Source organism: Nyctereutes procyonoides, unplaced genomic scaffold (assembly GCF_905146905.1).
Source record: "Nyctereutes procyonoides isolate TBG_1078 unplaced genomic scaffold, NYPRO_anot_genome, whole genome shotgun sequence".
Taxonomy (NCBI): Eukaryota; Metazoa; Chordata; class Mammalia; order Carnivora; family Canidae; genus Nyctereutes; species Nyctereutes procyonoides.
Genome location: NW_026575135.1, coordinates 50,206,704 through 50,233,633, shown reverse-complemented (window position 1 = coordinate 50,233,633; position 26,930 = coordinate 50,206,704). Strand labels below are relative to the sequence as shown.

Sequence of the window (26,930 nt, the reverse complement as noted above, 5' to 3'; positions counted from 1 at the left end):
GGAGGCATGCAGCTGGGGGCAGCTTGGACTCTGTGGGTGGTCGAGAGTAGAGTCCCTTTCCCCTGCCTCGGTCGGTTGGCTGGTGGCCCTTTGCAGAGGGCTGTGGCAGGCCTGGAGGCAGGGCAGGTGCACAGTCCCTGTAAGACTCACCTCTCCTTAGAAGCCTCCCCTCCTAGCCCTGGCCCCTGCTCCCCTTTCCCCTCCCCCCGTGGCTGTGACTGGTCAGTCTCCAGCTGTTTACAGCTGCTTGAGACCATAGACCTCAGATTCAGGGTCCGCCAAGGCTAAGAGTCACGTCCTGGGGTTTTGGCCCAGGAGTCTGGGCCACGATCGGAGCCCAGCGTCTGCCCCGCCACAGCCAGGGCCTGGGGTTTGTGGCCAGCAATGTGCCATCCATGAGCACCCCGGCTGTGGCTGTTCTCACCCTCTCCTCACCATTGGCATGTCCATCTGGGCCGCCCCTGCCCCGGGGGCAGAGCTCCGCTGACTCTGACGCTGCAGAGCCTCCCGCCCTCCCTGTCTGTCCCTCTACGGCCTATCCTTGTCCTCGTCCTCGTCCTCGGGGAGGGCGGTGTGGGGAGCGGGGTTTGCTGTGGCTCCTGTGTGCAGTTGGGGCCCTCTCTGAGAATACCGCCACAGAGTTAGGTTTTCAAGTGATATTTAGGTAGAAAGAGAAACAGAATTAAAAAAAAAAAAAAGAAAAGAAACAGAATCAAAATAAATGACACATTTTAGAAAGCTGACAAAGATCCAAAACGTGGGAAAACAATCCAGACTGGCTTCGGGTGCCCTATGCTTCCTCACTTCCCTTCAATCGCCACATCCCCTGCTACCCCGTGTTTAGGAACACCTCAGTGCAGGGTCCCCCACCCCTGACCCTGCACCTTCCCGTCCCGGCACCAGGGAGCCCAGAGAGCGGGTGGTGGGCGTGCTCCTACGAACGACCAGACTCGTAGAGGGGGATGGCAGGGGAAGACACTAGTCTGACCTGGTAAGATGCCTTACCTTTGCAAATTTTACAAAAATGCCTGACCAGGTGGGTGAACATGAGCTGGGGCTCCCAGGCTCAAGCTTCGTTGACCTCACGGTAAACCCACCTCCGTCTTTCCCAGGTCCGCTCCCCTGCCAGCAGGGGCCTGGATCATCCTCAGGTCACTGCCTGAATCAGTGACTTACAATGGCTCCCAATAACCTTTTTAAAGTAAAAGTCATTTCCTCTTATTTTTATGCTGCTTATAAAAGCAGTATTTAGCCATTATCTGGAAAATATAGACAAGGGTAAAGAAGGAAATAAAAGTCATCCTAGGGGCAAGCAGTAGCACTTTAGAACTCTACTCTTCTCCCATCCCCTGCTAAGAATTAGACATGACACTGATGGTGGAGAGGTTGGAATGTCTCAGCACATGGGCTCACATTATGTTCCTCCCTTTGGTCCGTTTTTTGTTCTAGAACATTCCTGATTATCAGCTTCCATTATTTTTTCTTCCTGGAGCCCTCGAGAGCTTGGATGAAGGCCTGGCCAGTAGATGCAGTGCATTTGAGGATTTGAGAGCGAGGTGCTAGCTGCAGCGTGTTTGAGTGGTGAGAAGGGGTGCTGCCCTGCTTGCAGACCTCGACTGGGGAGCCTGAGCATTCCCAAGAACAGACGAACCAAGGACAGGTTCTGCTTTCAACTGTGTCAGGGATGCCTGATGTCTAGGGTGTGGGAAATGGGAGAGGCAGGGGGTCTGGGCCAGAGGAAGGACTGGGAAGGGTTCAACCTCCTGAGGGTTCAGATATGGCTGGACCTATACCTGGGAGGTACAGGGAGTGGCCCGTGTGGCCTGTACCGCCACCCATGGCTGGGCGCCGCACCAGCTAGATGCACCTGGTTTGAGTCAGCAAGAAGCTCTGGGATTGGGGGCCTACCTGCAGGAAGGGGTGTTCCCAGCTCCTGTCACCACTACATCCTTCTCCTAGCTGCCTCTATGGCAAGCACCCTGGGTAGGCTTTGGGAGGCTGGGCCAGGTCGGGGAGCGGCAGCAGGGACAGGCTTGAGCTCTGCCTCCAGACCCTACAGCTGAGCTGACTTCTGGGTGGACAGTGAGAGGCCTGACTTGCATCTTAGGGCATTAGTCTTGGCCCTGCAAGGACAGATACCCCTTCCCTACTGGCTTCCTTCCCCAAAGACCGGGCCAAGCCTGAAAATCCCGTCCTCCAGACAAGGATTGCTGGAGTCCCTGACAGCTGGAGTCCCTGACAGCTGCTCTGAGCCCCTGGTAGCTGGTCTGGGCCTTCTGCGGACCCTGCCTTCATGGGTACAAACCCTCAAGTCACTTTTCAAGTTAATGGGAAGGTGGGATAGGAGAGACATTTGATTTTCATGCCCCTCCTTCCACCTATACTTAAAATGTAGGGAAGTTTTCCATCCTTGACCAGAAAGAGGGGGGGGGGGGGAATCCAAATTTACAAAATTTAGGATCATATTCCTTCAGGGTTTGAAATTATGTTTTCTTTTTTCCTAAGGTTGGTTGGTGGCTTTAAACAACTTTGTTTCTTTCCCATAAAAGTTAGGGATCCCGATGATTTTAATTTGGAGTAAGCTCCTCCCGACAGCCAGTCACCCCTGCTCCTAACCTGCCCCTGGCCGGTGTCTGGGGAACAGCCCTTTTTCTTTCCTGGCACCTTTGCACCTGGGGATGCCATCCACTCCCACAGGGGAACGGCTGGCTCCTGACGGGTCAGGAGGCCCTGGACAGAAGGGACCACGGATGTGGGATAGGAGCAGGAAAGTCCTCCCAGTCCAAGAAGCAGCAACTGGTTATGAACAAATCTGAGAAAATATCTCTTTTGCTCTGTCAGTTCCTGACAGGGAAGGAAGGACAGATATGCCCACAGCCTGATTCATGAGGAAATGTGATTATTTAAAAAAAGTTTTAAGTGAGAGAACTGAAGCTGTCCTTTAAGTGGCATTTTAAAACCTAAATTGGAAACCACATTAGCATTGCCATTTTGTGCTGCGGCCACAGAAATCCGACCTGTCCTTCTGCTGCGTCGGGTTTTTGAGCCAGGATTTTGGAGGTCTCCATCCTGGAAGGTGTACCCCAGGGTGGTACGCGTGGGCTCCGTGGCCCGACACTGCTGGGGAGGGAGCTGCTCCTGCCACCCCCCTCCCCCCCCCCCCCCCCGAGGAGATTGCCCATGGGCTAATTCTGTGGGGCAAAAGAAGTAAGCTGAATGACTTGGATCATCTGGCCCTTCTTTACGGAAGCCTAGAAGATGCCGCTCCCCCAGGAATGGTGTTGCGTGGATTTTCTCAGCCTCTCAGCTGGAACCAAATAGGGGAAAAAAGTAGATGCTTGGGGGTATCAAGGGCATTCTGAGACAGGACCATCCACCAGCCAGCCCAGCAGGGCCCTGAATTCCACCATCTAGGCAAGAAAGGCAATGGCCAGCACCAACCCCTCCCCTGCTTCCACCCCCAATGGGAGCTGAGGGCTGTGAGGCAGGGTGTTCCAGGGACTGGGTCTCATTTCTCCTCATGGTACTTCTTCTCCCCAACCCTCTCAGGCCTACCTGGGGGAGACTTTTAAATTTAGGTTCTGGCCCCAAACCCAAAGATTCAAATCCAGCCTTGGAGCTGGGAATATGCGTGTGGGTGTGCATGTGTGTTGGTGTGTGTGATATCGTTGGGCGTCTCCTGGCACCTGTGAGGCTTCCTTGCAGACTGGCAGCAGGCAGACAGCCCACATGAACTGCCTCAGAGAAGGGACACCAGTGCAAGACTCAATTCACAAGAGTCAAATGACTGGCTTTCAAATTTCAAAAGTCCGAGCATGAGATTTGGAACAAGACATTGTGAGTAAGGACAGGGCTGTGCCTGGAACATATAAGCACCTTTGGGTGAATCATAGCAAGGTGCCTTTGTCCTTGTCAGGGCAGATATCTGTTGGACCCTCCCCACTCAGCAAGGCACCTTTGTGTGGTGCATACACAATCTTATAGGGTTGTTGCCCTGTGCAAGGGCATGTTTTCCCACCTCTGACATTACAGGAGACCTTCCTGCTCTCAGGGCAGGGAGCTGTGGGAGGCTGGTTGGGAGAGAAGGAGACCTCCCTGCCTTGAGAGGGACACCAGAGACATGGAGAGTTCTGCAGGTCAGGGTATAGGAGATAATTAAGGCCTTTCTGGGGTCGAGCCCTGGGAGGCAGAAGCCTTCAGAGGTTGGATGGTTCCCCCAGTGGCACCAGGTGTGACAAGGCAGAGAAACTCTTACAAGCCCACCCTGTGTGCCTGGGAGCGCCCAGGGCACAGCTGGCTAAGCCGTTGGAAGACGCAAGAAGGGGTTCTGAGCCAGTGCTCCATGGAGGGCATGCAAGCGGAGTGGAGTTGTCTGAGGGGGTCTCTGGGATGGGAGTTAGGATCCAGGTGACCTCACCCTCCAGGACTGACCTTTAGAAAGCAGACAGGATGGCAGGTGCCTGGTGGATGCCAGTGCAAAGAGGCCTGTGGGGGGAAGACCGAACACCCATCGGCAGCCCACAGAGTTGAGCACCATGCCTCGGGGGAAGGTGGGTGTGGGCCTCGGAGCTGGGATTTCTGCCCCCTTGGGAGAATGGTCGGGGGCTCCTCCCGGAGACTGGCTACGGGAAAAGTCATATTAGAGCCCTTGTCCGAGTGAGCTTGCCGATGGACAGGGATATAAATATGCAAAAAAACCCACAAATACCCCCCCCCCCCACTGCCGGCTCTGTAAACCATCTCTGCACAGTGAGATTAAAGACAATTTTAATTGCTTCTGAGTGTGGAGGTTTTTGAAAATTTCTCCGGTGACTACCATTTACTTTTGTGATGAGAATAATAATTTTTTAAAAATACAGTACAAAGTGAAACAGCGAAAGTAATTTGCTTTTTTATCTCTCTGCCCTCTGGGGGCTCCCCTCTCTGGGCTCCTCCTCTGGCAGCTTCCCTGAGCCCCTGGGGAGCCCCCTTCTCCCAGACCCTGCAGGCACCGGCTGGAGAGAGGGAGTAGGCCCAGCCGGGAGTCCTGGAACCAGAAGCTCTGATTCACAATGGCACGACAATGATGTCATCAGCGACAGTTTTGCATCTTGTCTGCACCCACTTGAGAGCACAGCCAGGGCAACAGAAACACTCGCCGTTTTTGGCTTCAGGGAGAAGGTCTCTCCTCCTCCACAGGCGGGAGGGTCCTGGCTGGGCTCTGCTGAGCCGGAGAGCAAGTAGGCTACGCCTTTCCACTGGCCAAGCTCCCCAAATAGCGTCCTTTCTGGCAATCTGCGTCTCTGGCCATCCAAGCCCTTGATCCCCACTTGGAATCACGAGGACAAGGCCCACCCTTGGGGTCTGTTGGGGCCATTTGGAAAGAAAGAGAAAAGATGGCAGAGCAGCTGGGCTCCTTTCAGGAGTCCCCCCCCCACTGGGGAGGCCAGGATGAAAACGGAACCAAGGCAGGAGGGGGCTTGGTGAGCGGAGCTGGACCCACGCTGATCATTAAGGAGCAGATTACGAGCTCCAATTGTGAGTGCCCCGAAGCAGCACGCCTCCTCCCGATTCAGACTGGAGGTGACTGCGGTTCCATCACAAAAAGAGGGAAAGATGCCAGAAATAAATGGTGAGGGGTGCCCGGTGGCTCAGTCGGTTAGGTGTCTGCCTTCGGCTCAGGTGGTGATTTCAGGGTCCTGGGGTCCAGCCCTGCGTCGGGCTCCCTGCTCAGTGGGGAGCCTGCTTCTCCCTCTGCACCTCCCCCTGCTCCTGTGCTCTCTCTCTTTCTCAAATAAATAAATAAAATCTTTTTAAAAAAAAGAAATAAAAGATGGGTCTCAAGGATGTGGACCTTAATTGTTATGGCAGAGGAAGAGGACACCTCCATGCCCATCCCATGCGCAGCCTGCTGGGCGCTTTTCCCACGCATCTCTGTCTCCGTCAGCGGAACCTGGGGGAGGAGCAGCCCCCAGAGGAAGTGTGATGCCCGGGCACCCAGGAAGTGTGTTGTCCCAGCCTGGCAGGTTGTCTACTGGAAGGCTCTGCTCCCTGAACTCTGGTGAGTCCTGAGACTCCAGGAGGGAGTGGGCAGGGACTGTGCCCAAGACCCAGTGCAAGGACGACATGACCTCACCTCCGGGAAGCAGGAGACATGATGCCCCCAGCAGGTTATTACCCTAAACCCTTGTTAATGTTTCCTGTCCTTTTCCTAAGAGTTTGCTTCATAATGACGGTGTTTAATAATAGGTTGGCAGCATAGGGTAGAAGAGGATTGAACTTCTTACCCTGACCATTTTTTCTCTTGGTGTCTCCCCAGTACTTCCTGCCCGAATCCTAGAGAGCCTTCCAAAACTCGATCGGTGGCCCCGTCTGGGTGAAGACCTCAGAGTCCGCTAGAGCACTGGACCCTGAGGCTGCAGCCCATTTCCACTCCTGCCAGTCCAGAAACCTGAAGACCATGCCCATGTAACGAAGGGACCTCTGTGTAGAGCATTAGAATTGGGGCTGACCCCTGGAGTCACCTGGGAGCATCTCAGATACAGATTCCTAGGCCTTGCTCCCAGTCTGTAGGTCCACATTACTAATTAGTGTCCCAGGGCAGGAGGACAGCTGTCCTCCTGAGGCAGGAGGTTCTAGGACCACAGGGAGAAATACTCTGCAAGGAGCATGCCTCCTCCTTCAGGCTGCTCTCCAGGAGGGCACACACACTCCCACACTTGGTGTCCCACCCGAGGGTTGAACGCCCATTCAGCTGTGTTCACAGGGACCCACCCAGCAGCCAGCCAGGGTCATGGTGCTCAGGGGCCCAGGGGTTGAATTTCCAGTTCACTGGGACTCCTACACTACTTAAATTCTTTCTTTGCAAAAGCAATAATGAGTTCTGTTCAGCTTGCTTTGCTAGGTTGTTATTTTAATTAAAAAAGGTCAGGACGTGAAGGCGCTGTGACACCTGTAAGGTTGGAAACCCATTGTCTGCTGGGCAGTGATTCACAGGCGGCTTTGTGACATCACCTCCGTGTTGGCCACTGCTCTTATTAAAATCTCACGGATCCACTTCACTGTTGCCAGGCTTGTGGCCTTTGTCTCCAGCGAGCCTGCTGTCTCCCAGCTCCCCGGAGGCCACGGGGCTTCACACGTCTCGTGTGAGCAGAGAGGATGGCTGCACCCACTGGCAGCATCCTCCCCCAAAGAGGCCAGAGCGGTTTTGAGGCTGGATGGCTCTCTTCTTTTCCCTTCTTTCCTTCCTTCCTTCCTTCCTTCCTCCCTCCCTTCCTTCCTTCCTTCCTTCCTTCCTTCCTTCCTTCCTTCCTTCCTTCTTTTTTCTTTCTTTCTTTCTTTCTTTCTTTCTTTCTTTCTTTCTTTCTTTCTTTCTTTCTTTTTCTTTCTCTCTTTTATACTTGAGCGAGGGAGAGAGACATAGCTTGAGTGAGGGGAGGGGCAGAGGGGGAGGGAAAAGAAGACTGCTGAGCAGGGAGCCTGACGTGGGTTTCAATCCCAGGACCTCTGGGTCATGACCTGAACTGACAGCAGATGTTCACTGACTGGGCTACCCTGGCGCCCCTGTTGTGGAGGTTTCTGTTGGTGCCCAGACACAGGGTTCTCTTTCTGGGTGAAACCAAGCTGGCCCAGGTCATTGGGAACCCGGCCTGTGGCTTGATTAACACTAGCAGAGGTGCATTCCTAAGGCATTGTGCATCGAGGCACTTGGGGTTCAGTCACCCTCCTGGGTCGCCCTCCGGGGGTGACTACATGGGCTCCTTTCCTGGGGTTGGGCTGCACATGGTGTGAAAAGTTCCCGGACCACCTACGGTCCCTTTGTTACTCTACAGCTCAGGTAATATGCACCTGCAAACATGACTTCCCATGATTCTGTGGTTGACAGTCCTCAGCTGGGCAGCTCTTCCTCACCCAGCGAGTGTGTTCCGTGGCTGCACTCAGCTGGAGCTTGGCTAGGCTGGAATAGTCCAGAAGCTTCTCATGCTCCAGGGTTCCTCTCCACGTGGCCTCTCAGCATTCAGTAGCCTGGCTTCTAAAGGACACAGCCTTGGCTTTCTAGAAGGCCCAGGGGGCAAGTGCGTATCAGGCCTCCGGAGCAGAGTGCGTGTGCACGTCCCATTGGTTTACATGGGTCGCGTGACCAAGCCGGGTGGGCATGGGCGGGGAGTGAGCAAGGGGTGGAGGACCCTTGGGCAGGTTACGTTGGGGTCACTGTTTTTATCCATGGAAACCTCATTTTCCTTTGTTTCTTAGGAGGTCACCAAACACCTTGTGGAGCAGGACAGCGGCCTGCCCCCATCTCTGTGCCCCCTTGCCCTCTCTGCTGCTGGCACCTGTCCTGCGGCCTGGCCAGATCCTGGGCTGGGAGGCCCGCGGTGTGACTCGGGGAGCTCACCCAGACCCATGCTCCTCCACTCCGTGCTGATGGTGGTTTTGGCCCCTGGGTGCTGGAGGAGACTCTGAGGCCTGGCAGGTAAGCAGTTCTCTCTTCGTTTTACTGTGAAGTCACACGTCTTCACACAGAAGCTGCCTCTTTCACATGGGTTCTGGCCTCTTCTTTCTGGGGGAGGGCCTGCCCGGGGCTCCCAGGGGCTCCATGTCCATGGAGCTGCAGACCTGCTGGCCCTCCTCATCTGCCTGGGCTGCTGCCAGGTGGCCCATGTGGCCACGTGCCTGCCTCTGCCTCCTGTCGCCTCTTGCTGGGGGCATGGGCCTGGGTTCCTTCTCACCTTCATGGCCCTCTCCTCCTCTCTGACTGTGTGTGGCGGGCACCAGGGGCGACGGATGGCACCCTCGGGCTTGGGACGCCTTGGGTCTCTTCACGGTTCTACGGGCCCCTGCCCTGTGACCCTGTGGGTGATGCACACCTGGGCTGTGTGTGGACTGACAGGCTTCGTGGGTTCCTCTCACATTTGTGCTCTTGCCTCGGACCACAAACTGTTTTCCAGAAGAAGTCTCTTATGTTTCACGTCAGGCTGAATCTTTCATGTCGTGTGTCTGCAGAGACAGGAGCAGTCTGGGAGGCTTTTAAGCATCAGGAAAATGGTATTTCTGTCCTTTGGGAGAAGAACTGAAGATCTGTCTACAGTGCCCAGAATACTGATCTATACGGTCCTGTCTGTGCAGCCTCAGCGGGCTGGTGCTTGGGGACGCGGAAGTTCAGGAGTCCCAGGACTCAGCAGGCACGGCTGAGGGGAAATGTTACGGGAAGCAGCCCGGCCCCAGCCCCCACGGCCTTTGCGGACACGCACAGTACACATTCTGTTCACGCCGTTGGTGACAGACAGTGATGATGCTCGCAGCGTCTTTATGTAAAGATGTGTCTAAAAAAAAAAAAAACAAACAACAGCTCGGCTCTGAGAAATGTTCACCTTCAGGAGGGCTCAACAGGCTGTGAGGGGCCCTGATTTAGTTCTGTGGATCGGGAAAGCACCAGAGGCTCCTTTGGCTGGGTTGTCTGTCCTGCGATTGATTGGAGCCGAGCAGGAAACCCCCGGGGCTCCGTTCCGTTCTGTCACTGAAATGATCCAAAGACTTACTTCGCCTCTCCGTCTGGGACTGCCCCAGCTCGGGGCTGCTCCCCCGGCACCGCCGGCCTGAAAGCCCCTAGACTCAGGGGGATAGCTGCTGGGATTCACGCTGCTCCCGCCATCGGTGCTCCTGGAAGGCGGAAGAAGCCCCCCCATCTAATACTGAATTGTGTTTATGTGACTCGAACCGTCCGCTTCGTCGCCTGCACCTACAAGATAAGGCTCTGTATTTTCTGTTTGTAGCAGGAGCCTTGTCGCAGAATCTGGTCCTCCTCAAAGTGTCTCCTGATCATTTCTAGAATCTCTGAGGGGTGACCCCTGCTCCCCACAAGAATGGTACGGCTGAAAAAGAAAAAAGAATGGTACGTCTAGTTCCCAACCGGCTGCCGCGTCCCGGCCCTGTGACTCCCCCCCCCCGCACCCCCCCCCCCTTGCTGCCGGCACAGCTGCTGAGAGGGGCCTTCAGGGCCACAGTCCATCCCGGGGATGCCCAGGGTGCGGGTCGGGGATCCTTCAGAGCCAGGAGCACGCTCTTCTTCCAATGCCGAGGGGCACGTGTCCCCTGAGCCCGCGAGTGGCCCTCGGTCCAGGGTCTTGCAGATTTGCTCTTCGTCAATTTCGCTGGCCCGAAGCCATCACCTTTAGTCAGAACCTCACTGACTCTCCAGAAAGACAAACCTCCATTTTTTGGCTCTGCTCCTCTAACCACAGAAACAGGGAACAGCCCCAGGGGAGAGGGTGGGGCAAGGAAGCCCTGACGTCATTCCTGCATCCCTCAGGGCTCCAGGACTGTGAAGGACGTCAAGAAACCCCCTGCACACTGGCTTCATCGACAGCGGGGGTTTATGGGCCTGTGGAGCTGAGAAGGCCTCTGGAACAGTACCCCCGCTCTAAGGAAGAGCTGCGAGAAAACGGGCAAGGGGGTGGGTGTGGGGGTGTGCACCTGGGGGCTCAGCGGCTGAGCGACTGCCTTCGGCTCAGGGAGTGACCCTGGGGTCCCAGGATCGAGTCCCACGTCGGGCTCCCTGCATGGAGCCTGCTTCTCCCTCTGCCTGTGTCTCTGCCTCTCTCTCTGTGTGTCTCTCATGAATAAATTCTTAAAAAAGGGGTGGGCACGGGTGAGACTGTGCAGCCTCTTCCCTTCTCCGATCTCTCCTCACTCCTTTCTGTCTCCCTCCTCCTCTCCCCTCCCTCCCTCCTTTGCTTCCCCCCACTCCTGCCGCCTCACCTCTGTCTGGCTTCCTTCCCAGACAGGCTCTATCTAAGAGGTAAGAAGGGGGTCTGCTGGTGTCTCAGATTCCTGTTCCCCTGTTCAGCGGCCCCCGGCAGGAAAGAAGGGCTGCTCTTTCCCACCATCCACATGTATATACGTTTCAGGGCAGGAGCGTTAAGACCCTGCATAGGGCCGTGTTCCTTTCTGGGATGGCTAAGTGGGGGTCGGGTGCTGGCCTGTGCCTGTAGATGGGGTTCATGAGCAGCACAAAGCCTATGCGTCCCAGGACCTGCCCGCTGACCCCCCTCTGCTCCCCCTCTGCCCTCCCTCTGCCCTGCCTTCCCTCGGCTTGATCTGTGCACATGTGCAGCTGGGGTTGGGGTTGAAGGGGCAACGTTGGAAATGTCGTCTACTCTGCGGGGGCCTGTACCTGTGTTCGGACACCAGAAAGTGTCAGGATAGACTTGTTTCTGCCTTGTCCTTATCAGTGTACTGCCGGGGCAGGGGGGGCATTGGCCTCCACGGGACCCACGAGCCTCTTTGGTCAGTCAGCAGGGCTGCCACTGTGTCCCTGTCTAGACACAGCGGGCTCTTAGTCTGAGGACATGGAATCCACACTTTTTAACAGCACCCTAAGGAGAGTGCACTTTGCCCTTGCCAGGGTTGGGGGCCTGGGGGGGTGGCGGTCCTTCTTCCTCCTCCTGCCTCCCTGGATGTGGATGGGGGTGCAGCCCGGGCTGGGCTGGACGAGGAGGAGGCCTCCCAGTTGCGGTCCTCATGTCTCTGGGCGTGGAATGCTTTTCCTCCACAGGCGGGGCCAGACTGCCTTGACCGTCAGGTCTCAGGACCCGGCCTCCTTTCCTGTTCTTCCCCCGTTGCAGGGAGGCCTTTCTGGGCAGGAGAGAGCCCTGTGCTCCTCAAACACCACTTCTTCCCAAATCTGTGATTCTTCCCTCAGCCTTCTCCCTTCCTGAAAGACTCCGGCCTCAGGAAACCCAAGCCCCGGACACTGTTATTCTTTTCCTGTGTCTGTGTCATTGCTTCCCTGAAAGGAGGGGGCTTCCCAGCTGCTTGACTGCGGTGGGGAAGCAGAGGGGAGACCCCCCCCCCCCGCAAGGCGTCGGCAGAGACTCCTCCAGGCAGCGCCGGCTCAGGTGGCCTCTGCTTCCAAGGCCCGGGGTGAGGGGGGTCAGCCTGCGCCCCTGCCTGTCCTAGACCAGAGGCAGCAGGGATTTTGCTGCCCGAGCTGATTTACAGCCCTGGTCTCCTGCAGGCCCTTCCCTCCGGCATACTCACTCTCCAAGGGATGAGGGGAAGACGCGGATAAACATAGAACGGGGGCGTCGCCTCCCTGCCTCAGAGGATCAAACTCCTAATTCCTGTCAGCCTCTGCGAGCCTCACACTCACACACTCACACTTGACATAAGGCGTAATGAGCCCTTTGAGGAGTGGCGGCCCCGGGCTGCTTATTTTTAGCCAGACTCTGCGCTCTAGCAGGGCAAGGTGTCTCGGCCTCCTGGGGGTAGGCCGCCCGGAGCTACCTTCCCCACTTGGAGGAGCTTCTGCACAGTTGCCCTCGCGCTCCGGAATGTCCCCTCACCCGGGGTTTGTGGGTCGGTCAGTGTTTTGTCTTCCCGTGTCTGTGGGAGGGAGAGAGACACTGTGACCGGCGGACAGCAGGGGAGGCGGGCAGGGCTTCCTCCAGTGTGTGACACGCCGTGTCCTTTAGGAATTGTGCTGGGGCCTAACTTGGGGGGAGGGTTTTGTCCAAGAAGTGTCACTAGGATTTGTCGAGTCCTCTTAGGAGCCATCAGAAGGTGACAAGTCGCTGGAGAACTGACTGCTTCAGCAGTGGTTCCCCTGGTGGCTGTGTGCTCCAGGCCTGGTGGGAAGCAGCTCCAGAGCATAGAAGGTGCTGGAACTGGGGTCCTTCCGTGCTGTGGCCAGGAGGGGAGGGGCCGCAGGGTTCTGCTGGCATGCACAGAGCTGTGGCAGGGGAAGGCTTGTGTTTCCTGCAAACTCACTAGATTTTCAGAGCCCAGTGGTGCCATCTGAAGGAATTGTAGAAAACTGGGGCTCGGCCAGGATTTCCTGGGGGGCTACTGTCTGGTTCTGTGCTAGCCAACAGTGGGAACAAAACAGGCTCAGCCGCCCCCACGGTCTTCCTGCTGGCAGGAAGGGCAGGGAGATGCTACACAAATATGTGAAAGTTAGAGTCTTACACAAGGACAGCTGTGCAGCCTGTGCTGGGGGATGAGGGGGTGCCATGGGGATGAGCAAGCCTGAGGACAGAGGTCCCTGGACTCTTCAGGGAGGGCTTGGGCTCTTTCTCCTCCTCTGTTGTGAGCTCCTCTCCTGCTCCACTCTTCACTCACCTGCTTTGTTTCTCCAAGAGCTGCTTCTCTCACCTGGTTAGTGCAACAGGAGCCAGGGAGATGGGGTGAGGGAGGGAGGCTGTCAGTGCCTGGAAAATCACTAGCTCTTGCCTCAGCTCCAGCTGATAGCCCTGCCAGCCCTCGGTTCCACGCCTCTCCAACAGCTTTCCATGAAAGCGAGGCCCCTCTCGGCACCACCTCTCTCTGGAAGCTGTGAGCCCACTCCTGGACCACCTTTACCTCCCAGACACGGCCTCCGAAGCCTGACGGATGGTTCTAGCTTTCCTTTTCAGTTTTTAATGACTTATTGGGACTTGTTTTCCTTTATCCCCGTAAAGGGAAAATGTGAGGCTTAGGTTTGAGAGGAATAGGGCACCCCAGGATCTGAAAACGGGGTTGCCACCTGCCTCTGGTTGAAGGCAGATCGGGAAATTGAATAATGCATCTTCGAAGTGTTTATTAGCATTCTGATGGAGATAAGTGAGGGATCTGAAAGGAAATCTTCCAGAAGTGCTGGTAATTTGTCCCCTGGATAAATCAATTGCTCTTCTTACAAAGCACGTCAGCTTTCTTATTCAGAGTCCAAGCTTAAAAAGGAAGTCCCCTCACCCCCACCTCTGGATACTTATGTGTCTCATCCCCAGTGTTTCACAAGGGATTCGGTAAATATCTGCTGAATGAATCCTGTCGTCATCCGTAGTCTTGGGGGCCATGGATGAGTATTTGGGAAAAGTCAGAACAGTGTCCCATCACAAAGACAGGTACACAACCTGATGGGCACTTGAGGATTTGCAGGTTTTTTTTGAAGTTCATCTAAGGATTCCAGGTGAAAAGCTCCTAGACTGTGAGCATACAGTATGCCCCTGGCACCTGTGGGGCATTCCTCTTTTTTCTCTTGTTGGAGCACTGGGTGGTGGTGCCAGACCACCCGGGAATGAAGCCACACTTCAGGGCATCTTCCCTAGCCTTCCCTTCCCTGGCTGCTGGGGGCCCAATAAATGTGGGCTTTCCTCTGACTACCCCCCCGCCCCCCCGCCAGAAATTGGGAAGATCTAGCAAAGCTGATCCTGTATTCTTTACAGCAACAGTTGGCCGGGCCAAGTGTCTGTGGCACTTCGGGTAGGGCTCAGCTGCCCCCTCTGTCATGGCTCTCCCCCTGCCTCAGTGGTGCCAACCGACTTCACTTTGGTTTATTTTCCCATCTGATCTGCTCTTCTTAGAACGGGGTTAAGCAAAAAAAAAAAAAAAAAAAAAAAAAAAAGTTTGCTTTCCGGAGATACACTGGGTATTGTGAAACACAAGCCCCCTCATGCATGTGTGTGTGTAAGACACACACACACATGCATGTTTTGCCCTCTCTGGGCGTCTGCAGAGCACCTGGATTTGTGACTCCGAGCTGCTTTCTCTTCACAGGGTTGCAGTGTGAGGCTTCAGTGGGCAGATGCGGGCAGAGCTTTCAGCACCGGACCTGGTGCCCAGCAAGTACTCATTCCACGTGTGTGGCTAGGGTGACTAGTAAGTGTCTTCTTGGGGCCGGGGCCTCTCCCTGAATCCCACAGCAGTGCCTCCAACCTGCTCTGGAACCGGTGTTGTTTGGGACCGGGGCTCCCTCTGGCGGCCGCTCTCTGGGCTCACACACACAAGGTCGCTCCTTGAGAAAGAGGTGGGCGTGGGGGGGTGCTTTGCCTGCACCCCTTCCCCTCCCACGTAGGGCGAGAGGGCGGGAAGTGGGCCGGAGGAGATTTTTGCTTCCCTCACCCTTTTCTGGGCCTCCTTCATAACTTTGATGGGGTTGGGCTCAGTAGATCTGAGGATAGGAGGAGGGCAGGAGGGGAGAGGTCCCGGCTTCATGATCTTGGGGGTTGGGACCCCCTCACACTTGTCTCATTCCCCTCCCAGAGAAGTGCTGGCCCTTGGGCTTCTGAGGCCACCTCCAGACTGGCCACCAGACGGGCCACCAGACGGCAGGAGGGCGGCACACTGACATACAATCCCCAGGCTATATTATGAGGTAATTTTATTTTCTTTCCATTTTAGGTAAAAATAGTAAATACAAGATAATCTTAATAAAGGTAAAAATACATCATTTGGATTTTGTTGTTTTTCTCTAAACAGTGCTACCTACAGTACAATTTTTGATTTATGATTTTTAAATTTTTTTTTATAAACAAATAAAATTATTTTGCTATTAGGCTATCTGTGTTCTCGTCTGGCACTTAAGAATAGATCACAGGTCACCTCCCGGTTCTGTTTGGATGTGTGTGGGCTGTGGGGGTGTGGGGGGGTATGGTGGTGGTCGCGGAGTGAGGAGGGGGCAGGGCATGGGGTGAGGTGGTTTGTCTTCCTCGTATGCAGAGATGCGGTCCTTGTGCAGCGGGGGTGGGGGTGGGAGTGGGGGGGGCACGACTGTGCACCCAAGAAGGCCTCTTCTTGCACTGGCCACAGGGACGTGCATCACGGCTACTGGACCAAAGGTCTCACACGTATCCGCGGGGCATTCCTTCCCACCACCCCTTTGCTGGCCTTTCTTCCTCAACAGCCCAGATTCACAGCAGTTCCGGGTCAAGGCAGGCCACGACGCTGCCCCCTCCCTCCCCCGTCAGCATGTCCGCTCCGGACGGACGGAGCCAGAGGGTCCTCTTGGTATCCTCGAGGCGTGGGCCCAGGACCCTCTCCTGCCAGGGCTGGCGGCTAGGAGTCCGTCCTGGCCTGGGAATGCTGGTAGAAGTCACAGGTGCCCACGCGGGCTGCTAGATGTCTTTGCCCTTGTTTACCCTCAGGTGGTCTTTGTTTAAATTCTTGCCAAATTTCTCACTGAGCTGTTGGATCAGGTCTGCGAGCTCACCGGTAGCTTGAGATTTCTCTTCCAGAAGCTCGTAGCGCAGGCTGGAGATGTCTTGCTTAATTTCCTTCAGTTCACCTGCAAGGACAGAGGAGCTCTGGGTGAGTGTGAGCAGGCACAGAGGGCTCGCTCCCTGTACGTTGGGGGCGGGCATCTTTCCAGCACAGTCAGGATGCTGCTCCAGCCCAAGGAGGGGAAAGCGTTGTGACCTAGGTCCCCCTGGCTCCTACCACTGAAGGACATGTCCATCCATCTAAAACCCTCCTCCTTCCATCCTGGTGGAGCTCTCCGTGAAGGCTCTCAGGCAGATGGAGGAGTCAGGGTCAGGATTGTGAAGTCCTGGCACCTCTCTCCTACCATGACAGCATGCTGGCTTTGGAGCCACTAAAGGCAGATTTCAGGACTCCCAGGAACGCCCTCAGTAACTGGAACATAATCGTCGCGATGCTCCGTGCTTTGCTCCGTCACTGCTCTCTGCAGAGGAGAAGCTCCAAGTGTGCAGGGCCCGGCTCAGCACAGTGCATGTGGCCACGAGCCAGGCGGCCTGACAGAGCTAGGGTCCGCCCAGACCCTGTGGGCGGCTGCCTCACCGAGGCCACTCTCCTTCCACAGCAAGGGGCCACCAGGTGGGAACTTGCACTTGTTTCCACAGTGAGCCACGGGGTACAAATCCACCTGGGCTTGGGCTGTGGAAATCCCTAAATTAACTATAAAGAGGACTCAGAAATGTTCTTTTCTGATATTATAGATATTGGACATGCCTCAAATGGGAGCCTGGTGCCTGGGAACATGCTATTCCTATATATTTTTTCCTTATGTGCCATGTACAGAAAATGCAGAGATCTTAAAGGTACACTTTAGCCAGTTTTGACACGTGCATCAACCCTGTTTCCTTTTCATCAGTGCTTTAGTGAGCTCCAGTTGCATGGCATAATTCTAGTGGCATGAAGCCTGGCAACCCAGCCGTCTGTAATCACGGTGACACACTGCTCGAGGTGGCTGGCAAGCCACTGGCATTGTTAAATTCGAGACCCAACCATAGGGGTGGCTGGATGGCTGCTGCTTGGCCCCTGGAACATGTCAGCCCAGGAGTGAGTCCAGCGACTGCTCATCTTCAGGCTGCATGCTGGATGCTCTGGGAGAAGGCAGAGGGTCACTGAGTGACCAGGCTCTTCCAGGAGGCCCCTGGGGCCTGAGCCAGGGGGACACTTGGTGACTTCATTCATGGAGGGAGGAGGCTGTTTTGAGGTAGCAAATATTTGTCCTGTGTGTCTCATGAAGATTAATGACCTGGTATAAGGCAATTTGCTTTTTACTTAAGAGTAACTGCTCAAAATGGACTGGAAAATCACCCAAGCAGTGAAGGCAATGTAGCCTGCAAACCTCGGTATGCATCTGGATGACCTGGCGCTTTAATCAAAATGCATAGCCCCCAGGTGCCACCCCTAGGTGTGGCTTGGGATGTGCATTTTTAACAAGGGATTCTGAGGTGGGGGAAATGCTTAGAGAGGCACTGCTGGCTGTCAGGTTCTGAGAGCCTGGAAGTGAGACAGGGTGGTGGCAGGATCTGAAGGGGTCCTGTCTGCTTACAGCTCTCTGTGTGTGCACCCAGGGAATGAGGACTTCTGGGATGTCCTGTACCCATGGGTCATGGAGGTGGACTCAAGGCCACCATTGCTGCAGTAGGTAGGATTTTTACCACCCCCACCCCCACCCCCGATAATGACCAGGTCCTAATCCCTGGTATCCAGTCTGAGTACAGTCACTTTACATGGCAAAGGGAACCAGGGTTACCAGTGGAATTAAGGTTGGAATTAAGGTTGCTCATCAGCCAACTTTAAATAGGGAGATTATTTTTGGATTATACAGTCTAATCATGAGTCTTTACAAGTGAAAGAGGAAGGCATGAGAGGGTCAGAGAGACATGAAGACAGAAGAGGAAGGAATGTGGCAGCTAGAGAAGGGATTGGGGACTGAGTGCTGGCTCTGAGATGAGGGGGCTGTCGGCAGCTGATGGAGGGGGTGGTGGCCACAGCCAACAGCCATTGTGGGGACAGAAAACTCCATCCCACAGCAGCCTCGTGGGACTACTTGAGCCCACACCCAAACCAGCAAGGAACACGAGCACCCCCCAACCCTTGGGGCCTCCAGACAGGAGCACAGTCCTGCCAACGCCACCTCGATTTTAGCTGAGCAAGACTGCACCTCACTGTCTACCTGTAGGAAAAGGACCCATCGCTCACCTTCATTGACTTCATCACTTTCTCTATCCACCTGGGCCTTCAGGACATATCTTTTTATGAGCCGCTTCATGATTTTCTGAAATAGGAACACAAGGAAGGGATCAGACAAGCCTGGCCAAGGACAGAAGCATCTCACATGGGGATGTCTGGTGCCCAGCTCCTGCGGAGCACCCAGTCAGCAGCTGGGAGTGCTCCCATGCCTGGTGCCTCTCTTCTGAGAGTGCCTCGCCTGGTGGGCGGACCTGGGCTTGTCCCTGTTTAACCTCTGCGCTAGGATGATCCTGCCCTGGGGATGCAAGAACAGGACACTCAGTGGGAAGCCAAGGCAGGGGTTGAGAGAGAGAGAGAGAGAGAGAGAGAGAGAATCATCTAAGATCCTAAGATCCACAGGTGCTGCTTGAGGGTCCTATGCCTGACCTACCCTGACCTTTTTTGTGACCTTAGCCAGTTCTGTCCTCTCCTTGGGGTTTAGAACAGAGTCCGGACCAGGCTGGGTAAGTCCACTTTACCTGGAAATTTTCTACCAGAGGCAATAAGAGATACAGGCGGGCCTCAGGAGGTTTTGCCAACATACCACTTCCCTGAAAGCCTGACTGTGCCACCAGTCACGGCGGAGGGGAAGGACTTCCTGTGGCTCCCATGTATTGTGCAGATAGAGGTTCTTTAAGCAAATGAGCATGTAGGAATAAACAAGAGATACCAAGAGCAGAGCCAAGCATGAGAAAGACCGCAGGAGGTGAACTTGGGATTTTGCTGGCTAATTGCTGGAGGGCTGCTGGACAATCACAGGATGTAGAAATACTCGGAGAGCTGCGATTTCTGAATCTGGCAGAGAGGGAGGGATTCCCTGCTCCGTGCTCATCCCTTCCTGTGACCTGCTCACACCCGGGGACTCGGGGGACAGAGGCAGCACTTTCTAGATGGAAGGGACCTGAATTCTGTCCTTGGTGGTGCTGTGTGTGGTCAGGCAGGTTGCTAAGTTCTCTCTGACTACATGGGCTCAAAAAAAGCTTTTGGTAAGCCAAGGGAAGTGGGTGGCTGGGGCACGGAAGGATTTAGCACATTCTTGCACCAGCTGCAGGCTCTGTCAGTGCCTTTAATGGCCAAGAACGACCCCAGCACACCTCTCCCGTGTCTCCAGGCTTCGTGAGTCCAGGGCTCTAACTGAACCTAGCAAAGGCTCTCTGCGGTGAGCCCTATGTCACCTGTAGGCCACTGCTGCCCCCTGCCCCCCTCCTTGGCCCTTGGGCAGCTAGTCTCCTTGGCTCTGTGCTTTGAATCATGATCTTATTTCGGCTGAACAGTTAGTGAGCAAGTTGCCTTCATGCTGCTCTCTGTCAGAGAGGCCTGGATCTTGCCATATTAGCAGTTCAAATGCATATCTGCTAGATTTAGTGAAGCCTAACCTGAGCTAAGGTTTGCATATCTACTAGATTTCTCCTTAACATCCTTCTGGCCCCTAAGGCAGGTTACCCGAGTTATAAGAATGTATATAAAGCCTTTCCTGGGACTCAGTAATGCTCCTTTCACCTTGAACTGTAAAACCCAAACAAAATCAACTTTGTCCTGAGCTAGTTCTCACGGGGAAAAAGCACAAAACCTAAAAAACCCAGATACCTAGCTATCTAAAATTCTCCCTTTTTAAAAAATAAAAAGATTTTATTTATTTGACAGAGAGAGCACAAGCAAAGGAAGCTGCAGACAGAGGCAGAGAAAGAAGTAGGCTCCCCACTGAACAAGAAACCTGATGCAAGGACTCGATCCCAGGACCCCAGGATCATGACCTGAGCTGGAGGCAGATGCCTAACTGACCAAGCCACCCAGGTGCCCCTAAAATTCTTCTTGAATATAGAATTCAGAAGTATCCTGCAAATTTTCAGGCTGAGACAAGTCAAGGGGATCTAGTTAAAGTTTGTTGCTCTTTTAAGGAAAAGTTCAAGAATTAAGGGTTCTTTAGTTTCTTGATTCATCAGTTGAAAAATGTACGTATGGGGTCAAAGTATAAGCTGGTGATTGGAAGTGGAGAGTTTCCTATGATGGTGCTCAGTGGAGACCCTCTACAGGTATGGCAGCGATCACCGTCTTCCTGGCTTAGGGTGCATCTTGTGTTTTAGCACAACACAACTCAACCTGTTATTTTAAAAGATTCCACATTATTAATACACGTAATTATTAATGCCCTTCAAACTCCATTTGTCTTGAGTAGGTGAGACCCCACTCACAAGCCCCCTTCAGTGTGGAGTGGCCCTCTGAGAGCTGGGAAGAAAGGGTGAAAAAGAAACACAGAAACAAATGTATTGAATATTTCCTGCAGACCAGGAGTCATGTTAACCTCCTTAACAAAATGACCTCGTTAAATTCTCCCAGAAACCTGGTGAGCTTGGGGAGGTCATCTGCATTCATAGTTGAGGAAACCGAGGCTCACGGAGTGAGGTGATTTCTCCAAGGTCACACAGATCTGAAATGTAACCAAAATGGGAACCAAAGCTGGGGCTTCTTCCAACCTTCAGGAAAAGGTTATGTGCACGATGCTTTAGGGGATAAGATGCAGGAAGCTGGTTCCCTTTGGTCAGAGGGGGTTTGGGCTGCTTGTAGGTATCTACTTGTCCTTTAAAAGACAGTTTTCTATGCAGGAGGAAGTCTCAGCTCGATTTTGGAGGATGGATGGCTTTGTTCAGTTGTTACCCCCTTAGGATATTTCAATTAAAAAATGGTTACCCTTGGGAAAGACAGTCACTGGCATGTCATTGTCATGAGTGCTCACGGCCCATTCTTGAGTGCTGGCAAGCCTAACCTGAGCTAAGGTTTGCACATCTGAGGCTCCAGAGGGAGAGAAGCAAATGTTTGTTATTAAGCCCCTCACCACACATTAGGATTATAGAGGCTTAATATCGAAGCGGAATCTCATGAGCACTGCAGACAAGCAGTGACCCTTTCCCCTTTCTCCCACCCCTACTTCACTCTCAGGAGCGACAGATGCCTTAAAGGAGAATAGTGTGGCCACCTGGCACCCGCTTAGAGACTTCGTGTCCTGATGGCACCTGGTTTCCCTGCTAGTGTGTACAGTTAGGTAGCCTGGGGTATGTAGGAGGAAGATGCCAGTCTTGACCCCAGAAATACTGAAGTGGTTAGAAACTGCCCCAAGTTCTCTTTAGCTCAGATGCTATAGGAGATGTCTTTTAAAAAAAAAAAAAATGGGCACGAAAAGTCTCCCCTCATTCACTGTGTGCAGAGTAAAAGAATGTTCCTTTGTGATGGGTGTGAGATGTCTCCTTGCTATCTTCCATGGAGTTCTTTCACTTCCAGAAGATACTAAACTTTCCCCAATTTAACATATTCTGGTCAGTGCCGATTCCACCTACCTTGGCCTCCTGCCCTTAGCAGATACTAGAGATGAGTGCATGTAGTGACATAACTCAGGCCAAAGAACTAATACTTGAGGGGACGAGGATGACATGCACAAGGGATCAGAATGATTGTGACACTGAGATCCAAGGAAGGAACCACACGGTTCTCCCTGCCCACATGCTAAGGGCTGCTGCTGGTGCTGGGGGAAGATAGAAAGCCTTTCTGTGGAAGACCTGTGTCTCTCTGTGCGGCCAGGGCAGCTAAAGGTGTAAACAAAGAGGGCATATATGGTGCATTGAAGATGGTCAACAAAACAGAGCCTAGAGGGAAACAGTGTTGCCCCCCCCCCCCAGGAAAACAGAAATCAGTGGATACATGAAAGAGAGGGCATAAATGGATCCCAGGGACACACCATTTGTTAAATGAGGGTTCACCAGACACCAAAAATAGAAGGAATTAGCATTGGTGAGTTGTCTATCCTATTTGCTGTGATCTCTACAGAAAAGACCACCTAGAGTATGAATAGAAGGACTCCCCACCGGGTTTGGGGAAGAGAGTGCACCACAGACAGGGCCTGCATGAGTTATGGTCCGTGCCTGGATTCTGTGGTGCATTTGGGATGCAGCTTGTTTGCTCTGCCAGAGAAGGAAATGTAGCTCTCACAGTGGGAGTAGATGAGTCTGCACACGCCCCAGCACACAGGCATTCTGGATTTTGGAACAGGTCACAGAATAGTTTTGATGGGAGGTGTGCTTTGACCCCCTCCCCAGCATCTTGGTTTTGTTTCATTGTTTAGTTTAATATGAGCCCAGATTGAAAAATAAAAAGTTACAAAAGCAAGGGACCAGTTTTGTGACCCACAGATTCAGATCCCTTGGAAACGCCTAAGTTAAAGCAAAGCACAGAGACCCTCTGGTCTGAGGGAACTGCCTTCTCTTAAGACAGAGAATCCCCAGAAGTCGAAGGATTGACAAGCCTAAAATAAACACCTCAAGCACTAAGTTTGAAAAATCACGTGGATCTACTGAAGAGCCATGAAGGCAGCAACCATGGGGCTTTGGTCCAAGTGGGAATGCTACAGAATTTCTCCCAAGTGTGACAGTGTTGGGGACTATGGTTCTGTACGTGTCCTCAGGGAGGTGATGGCTCTGGGTGCAGCCAGGATGGTAAGAAGGAGGAAGTGCGTGTGTCAGGCTCCTTCTGATCTCTGCACATTTGGAAGTTGCTTTGGAAAGAAATCAGTGCAATCTGGAAGGCCACCAGTGGGCCCAAGAAAATGGAAGAGGCTTTGTCAGACCCTTACCCCACCCTTCATTCTAAAAGCTCCTCCTGTACCTTGTCCACTCCCCTCATGCTCTGCAGGCTCAGAGGGTTTTCTGGCTGGTAGGACAGGTTCTTGGTGAGGCTTGGGTGCCTAGGAAGTGTGATGTCATAAAAGAGGGGTACCCTTGTGAGTCAGGTCGTTCAACCATCTGTGGACCTTCACCACTGAGCCTCAGTTTTCTCCTCTGTTTAATGGGGTATATTAAAGCTACTGCTTCTCTCACCTGCATATGGTGAGATTACACCTGAGCTAGTGTCTAGCTGGCAACCCGCTGTCCATGCCATCTCTTGCTTCACTCCTGTCTGAGCCGATGATGGCTCAGGAAGATGCCCAGACTTCACCTTGCAGGGCTGAGCACAGGGCACAGGTGCAAATGCAAAGGGCTCTCTGTTTTTTGCTCACCTCTCCACCCTTTCCCTCTGAAACCTATCTCTTCTTTCCTGTGACAACTGTTTGAATAAATAGCCAGAGGCTTTTCTTGGTGGATTCACAAAATACAGGGTGAGCAAGCTGCCCAAGGTCATCAGTAGCCTGAAGCCGACTACTACCTCAATCTCTAATCACAGAGGGAAGCTCTTGGGGATGTTGATGGCGGCAGGGACTCAGCCAGTGATGAGCGAAGACAGAAATGGGATCACCCCGAGGCTGCTTTTGAAAACTGTCTTGCTCATAAAGGATTCATTCTGGGTATAAGACATTCACCACATAATCATTCTTCCTTTATCTCAGCAGCTGATTCTCCCTGCAACCCATCAGAGATTTGACCCTACGCCATTAGGGTTTTCTCTTTTGTTGACACAGATAATCTATACATTTCTCTGAAAAGCTGAGAAATAAAAATCCTTCCACTGACCAAAGGCTTTGTGCTATAAAATAACTCAAAGCAGATCAAACTGGTCAGACCCAATTTTGCACACGATTAGATACAAGATTTGTCCATTTCCAGTTTTTAGCCTGTGTCATCTCATAAAACTAAGTATTTTGAGGGATGAACCATGTCTTAATTGTGCACTTAAATCCTCCTGCCTGCATAGCTGGCTTCTGAAATATGAGTGGAGATACATTTAGGGACCTGTGTCAGGAAGATGCTAAGTCTAATTGCTCCCTCTGAGGTGGTGGCACCAGGGACACAGCACATCTGCCCCATGCATGCTCAGGACAGCTGCAAATTTACACCTGATAAGAACTGATCAGCATGGCTAGAATTGCTGATCGTCAAGAAGGGGAAGGCAGGAAACGAGTGTCCTGTACTTTTATAATCAATAACCTGTAGTTACCATTTATCACTGGCTCATGGGCTGACTCAAAGGGATACAGAGATGCGGCATTAATTTCCAAAAGCAAAGGGCTTTAAGCATAAAGTCTCCCAAGGTTTATGTACAAGGCTGGTGATCTCAGGTCAGGTGTTTAGTGAAGACACTCATGTCCACCTGGTTGCTTAAGACAGATGCCTGGAGGTGATGCCGGGTACCCCATCCCTGCAGACAGACATCATGTGCCGTTGCCTTTATGTCTAGAATGTATATTGACTCTGTCTGCTTTTCTCCATCATCCTACTCTCCCCCCAGTCCAAGTCTTGCTCTTTTGCTCCTAGATGACCGTCCCTTGCCTGTTGAGTTCCCACTGCTCCAGACCTGCCAACCTTCTCCCCTCTGGCATTTATGGATGCCTTTCCTGTGCCTGGGAGGCCCCACGTGGCCACTCCTTCTTTGACATCTCAGTTAACTGTCCTGTGCTTGAAGATGCCTCCTCTGATGATCACACCTAAATAGACGCTCCCTCTCTTCCTCCATTTTTGCAGTCTATTGTTTTCCTCTTTCTACTTTTATCAATTTGAGGTTGTGTATTTGTGTGTTTACTTGCTCCTTGTCTGTCTCTCTCACTGGCCTGGAGGTGCCCTAATAGATAGGAATCGTCTGCATCCCTAGTGAGTGGTGCAGTGCCTAGTTGTTACTTGTTAAGTATTTATTGAATGCAGGAAGAAATGAAGTGTGTGTTCTGTGTTCATGTGCCATGTCACCAAATCCACATCTGGATGAGTCCACTTCAGCCCATACCTGGGAAAGGTGTGGTTACCTGGTATCGAGTGGGCTTGCTGAAACTGTTATTTGCTGTCAGGTTTTCAGAATTCCTCATGCCAGCCTGGTAGCGAGTCTTCTGGGGAAACAAAAAACCCCCAAATACATAATAAACACTACGTGTGTATGTACACACATGGGTATATGTTCAAGTAACATATATGACCCCCGTATATGAATGGTACCCATATAGGACGGTCTTTAAAAAGAGGACCCTCACAAAGCTGATGTACCCACTGCTGCTAGGGTTCATAGAACACTGTTCTTGGGACCTTAGATCTATAGGATGACAACGAGTTACAGAATATAATTTGGTTAACTTTGGGAAGCACTGAGTTAAAATTACAGGGGGTGTCTTTCTCCCAGGACTCCTCAGAGATTTTAATATGCTAGTAAACCTTGAGAATCTCTAGGAAGGGGAGATAATGGGCAGGGAAATTTTCTCCCAGTGATCATCCTCCAGATACTTTCTGGGAACACCGATTTCTCTTTGGGACTCAAGGAATGCCTCTGTGGAGGCATGGCTCAGCCTGGTGGCCTGCTCTGGCCCCAACCAGGAACTGTGGGGAGAAGGGCAGCTCCCACAGGCAGCCTCTGCTGGGGGGACTGCAGCTTTGCTGACGTGCCCCCAGATTCTGAAAAGCAGGGACCCCTCACTGACTTCCCTTGTATCATCTTAGGCAAGGACACTTCCCCCCTCCTTCCCTCCTGCTGCCTTTTCTTGCTCCACAGACCCCATGCTACCTACCCTGAACTTGGAATTCAGCATGCCCATTTCAAGGTCATTTTCACAGCTTTTGGCCTTAGATTTACAGAGTTTTATGAGGCACATCTTGATTCTCATTATGAGATAATAAAATGATTTGGGGCTGGGCACTAGATTGAAAGGAGCAGGAAGGGTTCTTCCTTCATCAAAATAGGACAGCCAGAGCTTCGCCCGGGCAAATTTCCACTCCACATCTGCATCCTCCTGTGGAGCAAGGGAAACAACACACCATCAACAGCCACAATGTAACATCGGGGTTCAGCGTGAGGAGGGGGGCCGCGGTCTACACCTCACAGCGGGCTTCCAGATCCGACTCTGATCATCTGTGAACGTTGTCTCTGCACATGGGCACAGGGTGGAGGGTTTGCTCTTGCTAAAGCCGTACGGGATTAGCCATTGCTAAGGTCTCCACACAACTTCTCAGGATTCATCACCGAAAACCTCAGCCTGTCACCCTCCCTGACACTCCGCCAGGTATTTTCACAAACATTCTCCACTTGCCACTTCATCCCGTTGTTCATGAACATCGACAGCTCTGCTGATTGAAGAGCCACCGCGGCCTCAAGGCTCTCAGGTTTTAGAGCTTCGCTGCCCAGTAGAAATATAAAGTGAGCCACAAAGGCAAACCACAGAACTTACTTTAGATTTTCTAGTGGCCACATTATAAAAAGTAAAATGGGACAGGCGAATTCCTTTTTTCTTCTCAAGTTTTTATTTAAATTCTAGTTTGTTAACTTATCTGGTAAAAACTGGTTTCAGGTGTAGAATTTAGTAATTCATCAAAGTTTAAATTATTTTATTTTTCATCAAAGTTTAAATTATTTATGTATGTATGTATGTAATGTCTCCTCCCAGTGTGGGGCTCAGACTCACAACCCTGAGACCCAAACCCTCCTGACCGAGCCAGCTGGGTGCCTCCACAGAACAAGTGAAATTAATCTCAGTGATGTATTTTATTTAATCCAGTAGATTCAAAATAGTTATTCCAGCATGTAATCATCATCAAAATTCTTAATGAGATAACTCACATTTTTTTTCATGTTGAGTCTTTGAAAACAGTGTGTATTTTATAGTTACAGCACATTTCAATTTGGACCAGTCACATTTCACATATTTAACAGGTACATGTGGTGAGCAGCTGCCACACTGTATTGTGTCACTGTGTATTTCTTATTAGAAAGCATGTTCTTATTGGTCGGAGAGCCACCACAGAGGGTGTCAAGGGATTGTG

The 26,930-nt window shown here is 52.6% G+C and overlaps 1 protein-coding gene across 1 annotated transcript in view; it reads right to left on the bottom strand.

Moving 5' to 3' along the window:
- Window positions 1-15,848: 15,848 nt before the first annotated feature.
- The window catches only part of TRPC7 (transient receptor potential cation channel subfamily C member 7), a 142,019-nt gene continuing 130,937 nt past the window's right edge, over window positions 15,849-26,930 (bottom strand). Inside the window, exons 9-12 of the mRNA XM_055302466.1 lie at window positions 25,682-25,903; window positions 24,932-25,012; window positions 18,184-18,259; window positions 15,849-16,018 (exon numbers count right to left, since the gene is read on the bottom strand). Coding sequence (XP_055158441.1) covers window positions 15,849-16,018; window positions 18,184-18,259; window positions 24,932-25,012; window positions 25,682-25,903 — 549 coding nt within the window. The remainder of the gene's footprint in view (window positions 16,019-18,183; window positions 18,260-24,931; window positions 25,013-25,681; window positions 25,904-26,930) is intronic.